At 64.2% G+C, this 14,999-nt stretch overlaps 2 protein-coding genes across 2 annotated transcripts; one reads left to right on the top strand and one right to left on the bottom strand.

Annotated features, from left to right (window-relative positions):
- Window positions 1-357: 357 nt before the first annotated feature.
- LOC121063353 (vasodilator-stimulated phosphoprotein-like) lies at window positions 358-4,142 on the bottom strand (the record flags this gene model as incomplete). The annotated part of the gene is made up of 4 exons (XM_040543773.1): window positions 4,076-4,142; window positions 1,455-1,626; window positions 532-700; window positions 358-428 (listed from the first exon to the last, which is right to left on the bottom strand). Coding segments are annotated over exons 1-4 (417 nt in total), but the record flags the coding sequence as incomplete, so codon positions are not given.
- A 3,244-nt stretch (window positions 4,143-7,386) lies between these two features.
- LOC121063352 lies at window positions 7,387-14,899 on the top strand (the record flags this gene model as incomplete). Its single annotated transcript, XM_040543772.1, has 18 exons — window positions 7,387-7,746; window positions 8,445-8,515; window positions 8,710-8,838; window positions 8,980-9,059; window positions 9,238-9,361; window positions 9,657-9,746; window positions 9,833-9,937; window positions 10,158-10,335; window positions 11,062-11,168; window positions 11,531-11,680; window positions 11,945-12,099; window positions 12,381-12,519; window positions 12,803-12,940; window positions 13,185-13,361; window positions 13,763-13,918; window positions 14,188-14,289; window positions 14,499-14,601; window positions 14,840-14,899. Coding segments are annotated over exons 1-18 (2,374 nt in total), but the record flags the coding sequence as incomplete, so codon positions are not given.
- Window positions 14,900-14,999: the final 100 nt, after the last annotated feature.

Below are 14,999 nucleotides of genomic sequence, written 5' to 3'. Positions count from 1 at the left end.
GGAATGGGACCCCCCCACCCCCCATGATGTGGAGACCCCCCCCCCCCATGGCACAGAGACCCCCAGCACCCCCCCCCCCCCAACCCCCAATCCCCCATAGGGGTAAACACCCCCCCCCCCAAGGGCACCCACAGACCCCACCCTCGGGGAGGGGGGGGGGGGGCACCCACAGATGCCCCCCCCCAACATGGGACCCCCCCCCCCAATCCCCTATAGAACAGAGACCCCCCCCCAAAACACCCCCAAGACCCCCACGGCACAGGGTGCCCCCCCAAGTACGGTGCCCCCCCCCGCAAAATACAGTGCCCCCCCCCCCCCCAGCACCCATGGGCCCCCCCCATTATTTTTTTTGGGGGGGGGGGGGGGGGGCACCCACCTCTCCTGACTCTCCTCGGGGGTCTCCGGCTCCGTCCAGGGCTGCGAGGGCCCTATGAGGGGGGGGGTGTCACAGGGTGTGTGTAAGGGGGAGGGGGGGGGGGGGAACTGGGGGTGCCTTAGGGTGCCCCCCCCCCGCCACCCAAGGGTGCTCACCCTCCTCCAGCGCCCGCAGCGCCCGCAGGACGGCGGCGGCGAAGAGGGCGGCCTCGCGGGGGGCGCCGAAGCTGAGCCCCCAGACCCAGCGGGGCCCCCGCCACTGGTGGAACTGGGGGGTGGCCTGGCTGTAGCGCAGCCCCCGCCCCAGCGGGCAGTTCAGCACCACCTGGGGGGGGGGGACGGGGGGGGGTAGTGAGCACCCATGGGTGCACCCCGGCACCCACGGGTGCCCCTTAACCCGCCCTCCTTGCGCCCGTGGGGGTCCCGTAACAACCCCCCCCCCCCCCCCGCCATGGGTGTCCCGTAATCAATCCCCCCCCCCCCCCCCAGCACCCAGGGATCCTATAGCACCCCCCCCCCACCCCAGCACCCATGGGTGCCCCACAGCCCCCTGGGCACCCATGGGTGCCCTGCAGTTCCTCCCCCCCCCCCCCCATGAGTACCCCGTCATCACCCCCCCAGCACCCAAGGACCCTATAACACCCCCCCCTGCACCCATGGGTGCCCTATTGCAACCTTCCTGACACCCATGGGTGCCCCCATATCCCCCCCCCGACCATGGGTGCACTATTGCACCCCCCCCCCACGCCCTATAACTCCCAGCACCCATGGGTGCCCATACCCAGAGCTACCCCACACCCCCAGGTGCCCCCATAACACCCCCCCCAGCACCCATGGGTGCCCCGTAGCCCCCCCCCGTAGTCCTCAAAACCTCATTAACCCCCGCCCCCACGGGTGCCCCCCCCCCCCCAGCACCCATGGGTGCCCATACCCAGAGTTACCCCACACCCCCAGGTGCCCCATAACCCCCCCCCCCCGCACCCGTGGGTGCCCCGTAGCCCCCCCATAGTCCTCAAAACCTCATTAACCCCCGCCCCCACGGGTGCCCCCCGCCCCCCAGCACCCATGGGTGCCCCCACCTGCTGGTCGGGCTGCATCTTGCGCCCCACCAGGCGGAAGGCGTGGGTGCCGGGGTGGTGGTAGAGCTGGACGCAGCTGGGGGTCTGGGGGCCCCCCCCCGCCGCCACCCACTGCTTCTGGGCCTCGTCGTAGAGCAGCACCGTGGCGCGGGCGCTGCACAGCACCGTCTCGCTGCGTGGCCGGCCGGGGGGCACCCATGGGTGGCGGGGGGGAGGGGGACACGACATCATCACCAGCACCCAGCGTGGGACCCCCCCCCCCCCCCGCCGCTGTACACACGGATGGGGATCCCCCCCCCCCCCCCCACCCCCCCCCCACCCCTCCACCAGCACCCATGGGTGGGGGGGCCATGGGAATGGGACCCCCCCCAGCACGCACACAACACCAGGGGGCACCCAGCACCCATGGGTGGGGGGAGCCCCCCCCAAATGGGCACCCTTGGGTGCTGGCACCCCAGAAAGGGACCCCCCCGGAACCGGTACCCACAGATGTGACCCCTCCCTTCCTCCCAGCACCCATGGGTGGGGGGCCGTGGGCACAGGACCCCACAGCACGCACCCAGCACCCATGGGTGGGGGGAGCCCCCCCCCCGGGTGCTGGCACCCCAAAATGGGAACCTCTCCAGTACCGGTACCCACAAATGGGGAACCCCCCCCCCCCCCGGGGAACCCCCCCCCCCCCCCCCCACCACCACCACCCCTTCCACCAGCACCCATGGGTGGGGGGGTCCATGGGTATGGGACCCCCCCCCAGCACGCACACAACACCAGGGGACACCCAGCACCCATGGGTGGGGGGAGCCCCCCCCAAATGGGCACCCATGGGTGCTGGCACCCCAGAAAGGGACCCCCCCGGAACCGGTACCCACAGATGTGACTCCCCCCCCCCTTCCTCCCAGCACCCATGGGTGGGGGTCCGTGGGTACAGGACCCCACAGCACGCACCCAGCACCCATGGGTGGGGGGAGCCCCCCCCCCCGGGTGCTGGCACCCCAAAATGGGAACCTCTCCAGTACCGGTACCCACAAATGGGGAACCCCCCCCCCCACCACCACCACCACCACCCCTTCCACCAGCACCCATGGGTGGGGGGGTCCATGGGTATGGGACCCCCCCCCAGCACGCACACAACACCAGGGGGCACCCAGCACCCATGGGTGGGGGGAGCCCCTCCCAAATGGGCACCCATGGGTGCTGGCACCCCAGAAAGGGACCCCCCCGGAACCGGTACCCACAGATGTGACTCCCCCCCCTTCCTCCCAGCACCCATGGGTGGGGGTCCGTGGGTATGGAACCCCCCAGCACACACCCAGCACCTATGGGTGGGGGGAGACCCCCAAAATGGGCACCCATGGGTGCTGGCACCCTAAGAAGCGAACCCTGTGGAACCGGTACCCATAGATGTGAACCCCCGCCCCCCCCCCCCCCAGCACCCATGGGTGGGGGGAGCCCCCCCCCGGGTGCTGGCACCCCAAAATGGGAACCTCTCCAGTACCGGTACCCACAAATGGGGAACCCCCCCCCCTCCCTCACCACCCCTTCCACCAGCACCCATGGGTGGGGGGAGGGGGGGGAATGGGTATGGGACCCCCCAGCACACACCCAGCACCCATGGGTGGGGGGGGCCCCCAATATGTGCACCCATGGGTGCTGGCACCCCAAAACAAGACCACCCCCCCCCCGGTACCAGCCCCCCCCCCCCAGGGGTGAGCCCCCCCCAGCCCCCCCCCCCAAGGGGTGAGCCCCCCCCCCCCATGACACCGGCACCCATGGGTGGGGGCACCCCAGCACTTGGGGTTCCCCCGGGGCTCCCAGCGGGTGCTGCCCCCCCCCCCGTTACCCCCCCCCCCCCCCCCCTTTTCCTTCCTCTTCCCAACGGCTCCGGCCGCTGCCCCTCCCCTGGGCGGGCACATCCTGGAGGGGGGGGGGGGGGGCTGTGTTTGTGGCGGCCCTACCCAAACACCGCGGGACCACCGGGGCTCCCCGGGGGCGGAAACGGAGGCACGGGAAGGGGGGGGGGGAGGGGGGCAGCACCGAGCCCCCCCTCCTCTGCTCCCGGAAAGCGGCGGGGGGGGGGGGGGGGGTGTTACCTAGGACCGCCCCCCCCAATCCCCGGTGAAGTTCCCGGTGCCCCCCCCCCCCCCCAATGCTTCCGGTGCAAGCCCCCGGTGCCCCCCCTCTAGTACTACCCCCCCCCCCCCCCCGTGCAGCTCCCGGTTACCCCCGGTGCTTCCGGTGCCCCCCCCCCCCGGTTCCCTCAGTGTTACCGGGACCCCCCCCCGGGGGCTTCCGGGATCCCCCCGGGGGACCTCCCGCTGCCCTCCCGTCCCCCCCGGTGCCAGATCTCGGTGCCCCCCGGTGCCACCGGGCCCCCCCCCCCGGTATTACCGGTACCCCCCCGGTGCCACCGGGCCCCCCCCCCCCGGTATTACCGGTACCCCCCCGGTGCCACCGACCCCCCCCCGGTGCCACCGGCCCACCCCCCCCCGGTACTTCCGAGCCCCTCCGGTGCCACCGGGCCCCCCCCCGGTACTACCGGAGCCCCCCCCCGGTGCCAATTCCCGGTGCTTCCGGACCCCTCCCCGGTGTAGCGGGGGCTGGGCCCGGTCCCGGCCGCTCACCTCATGCTGGCGGCGGCGGCTGGGGCCGGGCCGGGCCCTTCCGGTAGCGGCGGCAGCGGCGGGGCGGGACCGGGGGGGCGGCGGGGGGGGGGGGGGAGATGGGGCGGAGGGGGGGGGGGGGAAGGACCGGGCGGCCGCGACCCGGCGGCCCCGCCCCGCCCCGCCCCGCCCCGGTGTTAGGCCACGCCCTCTTCGCTCGGCCACGCCCTCTTCTCTCGGCCACGCCCCCCTTCGCTCGGCCACGCCCCCGCCGCTCTGCCCTGCTCCCTTCGCTCGGCCGCGCCGCCGCCGCTCGGCCACGCCCCCCCACCGCTCGGCCACGCCCCCACCCCTCGGCCACGCCCCCACCGCTCGGCCGCTCCCCCCAAACCGCTAGGCCACGCCCTCTTCGCTCGGCCACGCCCCTCCCTTCCATTGACCACGCCTCCGTCCGGTCGGCCCAGCCCCCCCCCCCCGTAAATGCAGCAGCCTCCTTAAAGGGGCGACGCCCCGAAGTGGGGCCCATCACCAGCGAGGGGTTGGGAAGGGGGACCTGGTGCCCCCCCGGTGTCCTCCGAGAACCCAGTGCCCCCCCCCCCCCCCCGCCCCGGGGTCACAGAATCGTCCAAATCCTTGCTCCACACGGGACCAACTGCCCCCAAATTGACCCAAATGGCTGAGAACGAATTCCTCGAGGGTGTCACGAATCCTAGAAGCCTCGAATGTCCCGAGCTGGAAGGGACCCGCAAGGATCACCGAGACCAACTCCTGGCTCCACATGGGGCCAACGACCTAAAAATTAACCCAAATATCCACGAATGAATTCCTCGAAGCGTGTCTAGAAGCCTCGAATGTCCCGAGCTGGAAGGGACCCGCAAGGATCACCGAGACCAACTCCTGGCTCCACACAGGTCTACCCAAAAATTCAGACCAGATGACCGGGAGCACAGTCCAAACGCTTCTTGAACTCCGACGGGCTCGGTGCCGTGACCACGTCCCCGGGGAGCCTGTTCCAGTCAAAAAGTTTTGCCTCATAGTTAAGCTATGTTCCAGCTTGCACCCATTGCCCCTTGTCCTACCATTGGGTGTCACCGAGAAGAGCCTGGCTCCGTCCTCCTGACACTCACCCTTTATGTATTTATAAACATTAATGAGGGAGGTCGCCCCTCAGTCTCCTCTTCTCCAAGCTAAAGACCCCCCAGCTCCCTCAGCCTTTCCTCCTAAGGGAGATGCTCCACTCCCTTACCCATCCTCGGGGCTCTGCGCTGGACTCTTTCAAGCAGTTCCCTGTCCTTCTGGAACTGAGGGGCCCGGAACTGGACGCAATATTCCAGGTGCGGTCTCACCAGGGCAGAGCAGAGGGGGAGGAGAACCCCTCTCGACCTACTAACCACCCCCAGGATGCCGTTGGCCTTCTTGGCCCCCAAGGGCACAGTGCTGGCTCGTGGTCATCCCGCCGTCCACCAGGACCCCCAGGTCCCTCTCCCCTTCACTGCTCTCCAGTAGGGCAGTCCCCAACTTATACTTTGGACTCCACGATCCTTACGGGTCCCTCCCAACTCGGGATATTCTATGATTCTATGATTATACTGGTGCCTGGGGTTGTTCTTGCCCAGATGCAGGACTCTACACTTGCCCTTGTTATATTTCATTAAATTTCTCCCTGCCCGACTCTCCAGCGTGTCAAAGTCCCACTGGGTGGCAGCACAGCCATCTGGCACGTCAGCCACTCCTCCCAAGTCTGTGTTATCAGCAAACTTGCTGACGGCGCACTCCATTCCCTCATCCAAGTCATCGACGAATATATTGAACAACACTGGTCCCAGTACCGACCCTTGAGGGACTCCACTGGATACAGGACTCCAGCTCGACTCCATCCCATTGACCACAACCCTCTGGCTTCTTCCCTTCAGCCAGTTCACAGCCCACCTCACCACCCGATCATCCAGACCACACTTCCTCAGTTTAGCTGCAAGGATGCTGCGGGAGACGGTGTCAAAGACTTTACTGAAATCAAGATACACCGCGTCCACTGCTTTACCATCATCTATCCGCCTGGCTATGTCCTCGTAAAAGGCTATCAGGTTGGTCAAGCATGACTTCCCCTTGGTGAAGCCACGCTGACTGCCCCTAGTGACCCTTTTATCCTTGATATGCCTAGGGACGATGCCAAGGATAAGTTGTTCCATCACCTTACCAGGGATGGAGGTGAGGCTGACTGGTCTATAGTTACCCATGTCCTCTTTCTTGCCCTTTTTGAAGACCAGAGTGACATTTACTTTCCTCCAGTCCTCAGGCACCTCTCCTGATGCCCATGACTTATCAAAGATGACAGAGGGTGGTTTAGCAATGACTTCCGCCAGCTCCCTCAGCACCCATGGATGCACCCCATGAGGATCATCGAGTCCAACTGCTGGCACCACACAGGTCTACCCAAAAACTCAGACCGGATGACTAAGAGCACAGTCCAAACGCTTAAACTCCAGCAGTGTGGGACAATCACTTCCCTCGACCGACTAGCGATGCCGTGCTTGATGCACCCCAGGATACGGTTGGCCCTCCTGGCTGCCAGGGCACACTGCTGGCTCCTATTCAACTTGCTGTCAACCAAAACCCCCAGATCCCTCTCTGCGGGGCTGCTCTCCAGCGTCTCGTCCCCCAGTCTGTACGTATAGCCAAGGTTGCCCCTTCCCAGGTGCTGGACCCGGCACTTGCTCTTGTTAAACTTCGTGCGGCTGGTGATCGCCCAGCTCTCCGACCTGTCCAGATCTCTCTGCAAGGCCTGTCCACCCTCAGCAGAGTCAACAGCTCCTCCCGGTTTAGTATCATCAGCAGATTTGCTCAAAACACCTTCTAGCCCTACACCCAAATCGTTTATGAAAACATTGAAGAGAGTTGGCCCTGAAATGGAGCCTTGGGGGACCCCACTGGTGACCGGCTTCCAGCCTGATGTGGCCCCATTTGCCACAACCCTGACAGAACACGCGGGCACACCCTGCAGCCCGAGACCTGGACATGAGGAAACGGCCTCGAGTTGTGCCAGGGGACGTTTAGATGGGATTTTAGACGGGTTTTTAGATGCGGCCCGTCGATCCAGCCTGTCCAGATCCCTCTGCGGAGCCTTCCTGCCCTCAAGCGGATCAACCCTCCTGCCCAGCTTGGTGTCGCCCGCGAACTTACAGCGCCCGGACGCCTGGGACCCACTCAGCCCAGGCGCGTGTCACAATGGGACCCTTTGTGACATCCCTTGGTGACACGCCAGGGGTCCGCCTTATAAGAGTGCAGCCGTGGCTCAGACCCTCAGTGTCGGTGCACGGCAGTGACAGACAGGGCAGGAGCACAGGGCCTTCGAGGAGTCCCTGAGCACAGCCCACGTCCCACAATGCCGCCACCGCCTGCCCGGAGGAGCCGCCGTTTTATCCTGAAGGGCCCTATTCCCATTCCAGAGACTCTTTCTGACTCCAATGAGGAGGGAGGCATCCCCCCCAGAAAGCCCAGGCTGGCCTGGCAGGAGACCTGGTCTTCTGAGGGCAGCAACTGGCCAGCAGAGGACAGTTTGCTGGCAGAGGGCAGCAGCCTAGCTGAGGTCAGCGAGCTGGGCCTGGAAGACTTGCTGGATGAGGAATGCAGCCTGTCAGAGGACATGGACCTGTCAGAGCCCATCGATGAGACCATGTTGCTGGAGAAACCCCGTAAGTGAGGGTCCCTGTGAGACAAGGTGGGGAGGGTCGGGGCCCAGCGTGGCCTGGCCCGGGGTGGGAGAGAGTTGGGGGGGGCCCCATCCCATCCCCTGCGGCGGGGCTGGGCGGCAAGAAGCCGCTGGGCTGGCGGGAGGCACCCGCGGGGAGGCTGTGCCAGGGGAGCGGGCACGGGGCCGACGGGGCTGAGCTTCCTCCGCAGCACCACAGAATCCCAGGACGCTTTGGGCTGGGGGGGACCTCAGCGATCATGACGCCTCCCCCCGGCCCAGGCTGCCCAAAGCCCACCCAGCCTGGCCGTGGGCAGCGCCAGGGAGGGGGCACCGCAGCCTGCGCCAGGGCCTCACCGTCCTGGGCGTGAAGGATAGAAATCCCTCCCTGACCGAAAGAAACCTGCCCTCTTTTGGGTTATAGCCGTCACCCCTTGTCCTGTCGCTGCCCTCCCTGATGAAGATCCCCCCCAGCTTTCCTGGAGGCCCCTTTGGGCACTGGGAGGCCACAGCGAGGTCCCCCCCGCAGCCTTCTCCAGGCACCACAAGCCCAGCTCCCTCAGCCTCTCTTCCCAGCAGAGCTGCTGCAGCCTCTGGGCATCCTCGCGGCCTCCCCACGTCCTTCTGGGGCTGGGGCCCTTCCTCTCCTCACTCCTGCATTCAGCCCCGCTCTGCAGCACTCTTCGCTTTCCTTTTTTGCAGTTAAGGCATGGGATCTGTTCAAAGACTCGGCCATAGAATTCATCGAGGCTTATGTCAGCGGCACAGAAAAGGTAACGGCAACCGCTTGCATCGCAGCCGTGCTCCTGGCGCTGCCACGGCTCTGCTGCGGGGCTGCTGGAGGGCTGCTGGCTGGGCAGAGCCGTGGCCTCCGGGTGTCCCACACAGCTCCAGACCCCTCAAGGCTTTGGTCCTGCTGGCCGTGGATGTCCCCCTAACGCTCTGTTGGTGTCTTTGTGGCTGCCAGGACAAGGAGGAGCAGAAGATGCTGTTCCTCAGCAAAATCTGCGCTCTGTGCAAAATTGTCAACGAGAAGGGCTTGTCGCTGGACTTGCATGCCTTCTGCTGCAAAAATAAGCTGGTGGAGAACATCATGGTGAGAGGATGTGCGGCGGGTTGGGGAAGGGGCAAGGCCCCCCGGCACCAGCCCCCTGGGAGGCCGGGACTGGGGCAGCGCTGGCTCTGCTGGTGCTGGGTGCCGGCGGCTGCAAGCTCTCATCCCGCTTGTGCTCTGCAGGCGCTGCTGGAAAAGGAGCCCATGGACAGGTTGCGCACAGAATTTCAGCAGAAGGCCATGGAGACTGTCACCGTCCTCAGGTGACTGCCCAGCCCCTGGTTGGGCCAGCACATCCCCAGGGCAATGTCCTGGTGGCCCTGAAGCTGGCAGGGAGGCTGCCCATCCCTCCCGGGGATGCCTGGCCAAGGGAGGTCCGTGTCCTCCTTCATAAGCCTCGAGGCACTGCGTCCAACAGGCTCCTCTCTCTCTCTCCCTCAGCAACACCGTGCCGACAGCACTGGATGGCAAAAAGGAGAGTCTCCGGAATGCGTGCTACAGGAGCGTCTTCTTTCTGCCTCCGCGGTCGGATGTGCCAGAGACAGAAAGAGCGCTCTACACCAAGGTATGTGCTGGGTGAGGTACCGGCACCCCCCCAGTCCCGCTGGGCCTTCCCTGCCTTGCTTCCCCGTGCTGAGACAACTGGAGACCAGTGCAGGGCCGGGGCCCAGATTTGCTTTCCCAGCCTCATCCCTTCTTCCCCTTCCCCTTCCCTGGCCTGATCCTGTGCTGCAGGAGGTCTGCACGCAGCAGCTTTTTAGCCCCAAAGCCACCCCTGGGCTCCAGAGGGGCTCAGAGCCAGCTCCTGGGGCTGAGAAGGGCCACAGAAATAATTTGATGATCTTCTGTCCTCCTTGCAGACTATGAATGCCATGGACCCCATGCTGGTGGCCTTCGTACGCAACTGTCCCCCCGCCAGCGTCAGCACAGAGTTGCAGAATATCTTGGAGGTTTGGCATTTGCAAAGAATTTCCAAAGAATCCTCTCAGGTCACATTTGCAGACCGCTGTCAGCCCAGCAACTTCTCTCCTTGCAGGTGCTGCTGGACTTTGCTGGCTCCAAAAACTCAGCTGTGTGTGAGAGAGCTATGAGGAGGATTGAGAGGCTGAGCGCTTTCATCCTCTCGTATTTTGTGGATGAGGTAAGAACAAGGAACCCTCCACCCTTTCCTGCATCCCAGAACATCCTGCCTCTCAGGGGTGCCTGCAAGGCAAGTCTGGATGCATGTGAGGGCCTCAGCACCCTGAAGCAAGGGTCTTCGTCCCTCCTTTGCCCCTGCTCTTCCCTCCCCAGGCCCTGCTCTCTCAGGGGCCGGCTCTGCCTCCACTAAGCCCTTCGTCTCTCCTCCCTCCCTCCCCCAGATCTCAGACTACAACGAAAAATACAAGGACAGCCACGATGATCCCAGAGAGCTCTACATCCCCATCCTGGGCCAGCTGCTGGGACACCTCTTCATTTTCAGCAGTGGCACAGATTCCATCAGTTGCACAGCTTTGGGTGCTCTTTTTTGCTTCTACGAAATCATCTCAGACGGAAGAGGTAAGAGAAGGTGTGGTGGGCAGCGTCCGTCTGCACACAGACATCTGCTGGTATGTCTGCTTCTTTTCCCTGAGTATTCTGAAGGATTGTTCTTTTGCTTGGTGGAGGCTGTCCACGGAAGTCTGCCAGGTTCCCTGACCACCTCTGCTCCTCACAGCAGCTTCCCGCAGGATTCTGGCTATCGTTTTCCACAGAAGCTAAATGCTTACGGAAGTCCAGGAGCAGTTCTCTGCTGCTGTCCTTCTCAACCCTCCCCAGATCACCTACCACGCTGTTTTGAGGTCTTCCCCAGTCTAAGCCATCAATCGATTACCACTTCCCAAACCACATCTTCCCTGAGGAGTGGACAGCAGAGCCAGCCATGCATCACCAGGGATGGTGTCGCCCTCCAGAATTCTCCTTGACTGTTTGCTCCCTGCCGTCTTGCAAGCAGATGTCAGGGAGCTTCCTGCACATCCTGACCCCGAGCAGAAGGGGTCTGTGACACGCTGCTACCCCCACGGCACCCAACGCCATTGCTTCTCTGCCTTCTGCATCATCCCTGAGGTCCCTCTTGCTCCCAGCAGCCGTCACCCTGTGCTCTACATCCCTGCCCACCACTCTCCTCACCATGGGTCTGAGCCTCCCTCCTCAACCATTCCTAGTGAAAGTGCTTTTCACCATTTGGCAAGCTTGTTGGCAAAGATGCTCTTCCCTACCGACTCTTCGGTGTTCCCCTCTGTTTAGAATGCTTGCTGACAAACGACATGGAAAATTATGCAGAGAGGCGCGAGAAGTTAAACGATACGACATATCCTTCGTATAAAATTTCCACTCCCTGTGAGATCGCCAAGGTAATGAGCTCCGGCCTTGCTGGGAATCTTGTCCGTAGCATCAGCAGGCAACTCGTGTGAGCAAAAGGGTCCAGAACCGGTGGGGCTGGCACGGCCTCACTCGCCCTGGTGAGAGGGTTCCTCGTGTCCCCAAGCTGGGGCTATGCGAAGGCTGCTCCCCTGTGTCCCGGCAGCAGCTCCAGCCCTCCTGGCCACCAGCAAGCCCTGCTTACCTGCAGGGCCAGCACTCTGTCGCCATACGCCCCATCCTCACTCCTTCCCCCTGAGGGCCCTCTCTCTGGAGCTGCCCTTGCTGCTCAGCTAAGCAGCACCCTTGGGACACTCAGTGCGGCATGTCTTCCCTCCCCTCCTCCTTCCCACAGGCATTTGGAGAATACCTCTTCCCTTCTGAGAGGCTGGACGTCATCCTCACAGCCCTTGAAGCTTTACCAGACTCCAGCATCCATGACAAGCAGGGGGCCTGCAGCGTGCTGGATGCAGCCTTGGAGGACCCTGACTACTGGCTGACAGATGTAAGTGGCCTGTGGCCATTGCCCTGCCCTTGAGCTCTTTCAGGTGTTGATCCTCCCTCTCTCCCTCCCTCCCTCTTTCCTTTATTCCCTCCCTTCTTCTCTCACTTCCTCCCTCCCTCCCTCCCCGCCACATGGAGGTCTCTTGGGCTCCAAGAAGCCACCTGAAGCCAGCAGGGAGCAATGGAAGGGGCCAAAGTTTCAGTGGCAGCTGTGGAAATGGCTGCAGTCTGGTGGACACACCATTCCCACCTGTGTTCCCTCCAGGTGCCGATAATCATGGAATGCATCAGGAAAAACCTGGACAGCATCCACACGGCATCAGTGCGGCGCTGCCTGGACTCCCTGCTTCTCCAACTGACCAACCAGATGTCCAGGGAAGAAGTCCAGAAGCTGCTGAAGTTCTCCCCGCCACGTGACAGGTCTGCAGCCTGTCACTCCATCAGCACAGCCCTCCATCCCACCCATGTTTTCCAGCCCCACTGGGCCAGCCAGGGCTGCAGCAGCCCAGCTGTCCAAGGCAGCCCAGAGCCCCCCTGCCCCCAGGGAACGGCAGCTCAGCCCCCTCCTGCTTGCCCAGGCTGGGCCCCCAGCGCTCCCCAAGTCACAGGGGCCGCAGGACAGCCTGGGTCCTACGGGGCTGGCCCAGGCCGCGGCCCTGTGGCTGAGGCAGCCCCACTGACAGAGTATTCTGGGCTTGCAGCACTGCCCTGGGCATGTGGGAGGTGATTCTGGCCATGCCGCAGGCCTTGGAGAAGGTTTTAAACGCGCTGATGGAAGACTTGCCACTGTGCGACTGGTGCACCGCGGTCACAGAAGACACCTGCATCCGTCGCTTGGCTGTGAGTTCCCAGATGAAACCTTGCTCCCAGCAGGGCTGCGCGTGCCCCTTCAGGCACACAGGCACAGCCCTGTCCCCATCTACCCCCAACCTGCCAGCTCCCCCAGGACGTACGGACACATCGTCCCTGGGGCCGGCAGGGCCGGCAAGCCCCCGTAACCAGCCGTGCCTGGTGCCTCTTTGGTGCCAGCTCGCGCTGCTCCATCCCTGCCCAAAGGCGGGAGAAGAAGAGGCTGCAGGGAGCCCTGTAGGCCCTGCCAGGCTCTCCCTGCTCTTTCTTGCAGATGCTGGCCCAGAATCACATTTCTGAAGAGGAGTTTGGTAACCCAGTGCACCTCCAGAGTTACCTGAAGCACCCAAGCCCAGCGATGCGCTTGATGGTTCTCAAAGGGCTCTCCACCGTGTCAGAGAGCCCTGAGAAGGTGAGCGGGCCATCGTCAAGCAAAGCCATGTTGGCAGCCTGGGGCTTTGCTCTTCTGCCCTCCCATCCCTCCCCGTTGCTCTCCCCGCATCCCTGTAGTGCGCCCGCGGCCACTGCTTGCAGGAGGCGATTGCCATGCCAGCTGCCAGGAAGCAAGGCAGGAGGCTGGTGCTCAGGAACCACAGCCCTTTGCCCAGGGTGGTCTCTCACGGCTTCACGGAAGGGAAACTGTGTCTTTCCTACAGGCAAGAAGAATTCAGGTCGTGCTGCCAGACATCCTGGAGGCCCTGCAGGACACCAACACAGACGTCGTGCTGAAGGCCCTGCTTGTGCTCAGCAATGTGATGGCTCATGTGGAGAGGAGAGAGGCCAGTCGCACGGCTCTGCAGCTGGCTGAGAAGCTCCTGCCAATCTTTGACCATGTAAGTCTGCTGCGGGAGCCCGAGCCCTCAGCCGGGCCCCCTGTAATGAGGGCTGCCCTTCAGCCCGGCCCCGTGGGCAGCACTCAGGCAGGGCCTTCCCAGTCTCCTCGTCAGCCCAGCCGCTGGGGAGCTCTGCTTGGACATGGCTGGTGCGGCTGGTGGCGAAAGTGGGGTGGCTGGCGGGCAGCCTGTGATGGCAACCGACTGCGTTGCCTTTCACGGGCACCAGGCCTTGCAGCTGCCCCGGCAGGGCTGCTGAGCAGCTCCTCTGGGAAGGATCCAGCGCTGAAGCATCTCACAGTTCTGTGATCTCCCTTTCGCATCAGCCGCGCTAATGCCCCTGCTCCCCATGGGCGGGCAGCAGCTGTTGCTGAAATTCATCCTGTCCTCCTCCCCGCCAGGAGTCCAGCCAGGTGCGCGAGCACTCCATCTGCCTCTTCCAAGCCGTGACGGAGGCTGTGCTGCGGCAAAGGCAGAAGGAAATGAAGAGGAAAGTGCACAGCAGCCTTCTCCCACTCTACTTTCGGATGAGAGACCAGAGTGAGAGCGTAGCAAAGGTACAGATCTCAGAGCTGACCAGTTACGTGGGCAAGGGTGTGCCGACACCACAGGGATGCTCTGGGGGATCTCTGGCCGGCAGCGTGAGCTGCCTCCGATGGTGGCAGTCCCGTGTCCTTGCCCTGGCCATTGAACCCAGTGCACGCTGTCCCCCACCACAGCCTCCCATAACATGCTGGGAAAGGCTCGCAGCCCTGCCAAGAGGAGGGGACAGAGGGTCTCCTTCCCAAGGCTGTGGTGCCATGTCCCAACCTCTGCTGCTCCACAGGCCTCTGGGGAAGCTCTTGTCATCGCTGCAAAGTTTCTGCGACGCAAAGAACTCAAGCACTTGGCCCAGACAGAACAGACCGGGAGGATCGGGGAGTGCTTGGTAAGGACGACCCCACAGGCCCCAGCCCCAGCTGGGCAAACGTGCCCGGCCAGAGCCCGCCGCCTGCAGCTGCATCCTCGCTCCCTTCCTTCCAGCACAGAGCCCCAGGGGGCTCTTCTGCAGGCCCCTCTGCCCTCCCTGTCCCCAGGATGCTGGAGGAGACCCTGGGGAGGGTCTGCAAGCCCCGTGACCTTGTGTTCTCTCTCCAGCTGCAGCAGGGCAGAGACAGAGTAGAAGAATACCTGCAGCAGAGCCAGCCCTACCTGCAGGACTCTCAGACCGTCTTGCGACTTGAGGCCGTCAGGTTCATTGGTGAGCCCAGCCCCTGGGTCCCTCTTTGGGCAGCCTTTGGCAGCCCCAGGCACTGCCCTGGCAGTGAGGCGCAGCCCTGTTGCCCCCAGAGCCCCCCGACTGGGCCCTTGCTCCAGCCCCCCTCGGGCAATGACCTTGCTGGGGTGCAGGAGGGGGCACAGCCTGGCTGGCCAGGCCAGGGGCTGCGCTGCTGGGAGCGTGCTGGGGAGCGGGGGTCTGATGGGAGCTCTGTGTCTAGGGCTTGCTGCGCGCTACTCCAAGGACCAGAGAGAGGAGAAGCTGAATGAAATTGTCAGCGGTGAGTGAGGGCAGTGGTGCGTGTGCTAGGGCTGGGGGGACAGGGGCAGAGGCCCCCCACGCCTTGCCCTGCTCCAGGCAAATGCTTCGGGGCAGAGGAG

The sequence above is a fragment of the Cygnus olor genome, unplaced genomic scaffold, assembly GCF_009769625.2.
Source record: "Cygnus olor isolate bCygOlo1 unplaced genomic scaffold, bCygOlo1.pri.v2 scaffold_217_ctg1, whole genome shotgun sequence".
Taxonomy (NCBI): Eukaryota; Metazoa; Chordata; class Aves; order Anseriformes; family Anatidae; genus Cygnus; species Cygnus olor.
Note: the sequence above shows the minus strand (reverse complement) of the source record. Positions and strands in the feature narration are given on the sequence as shown.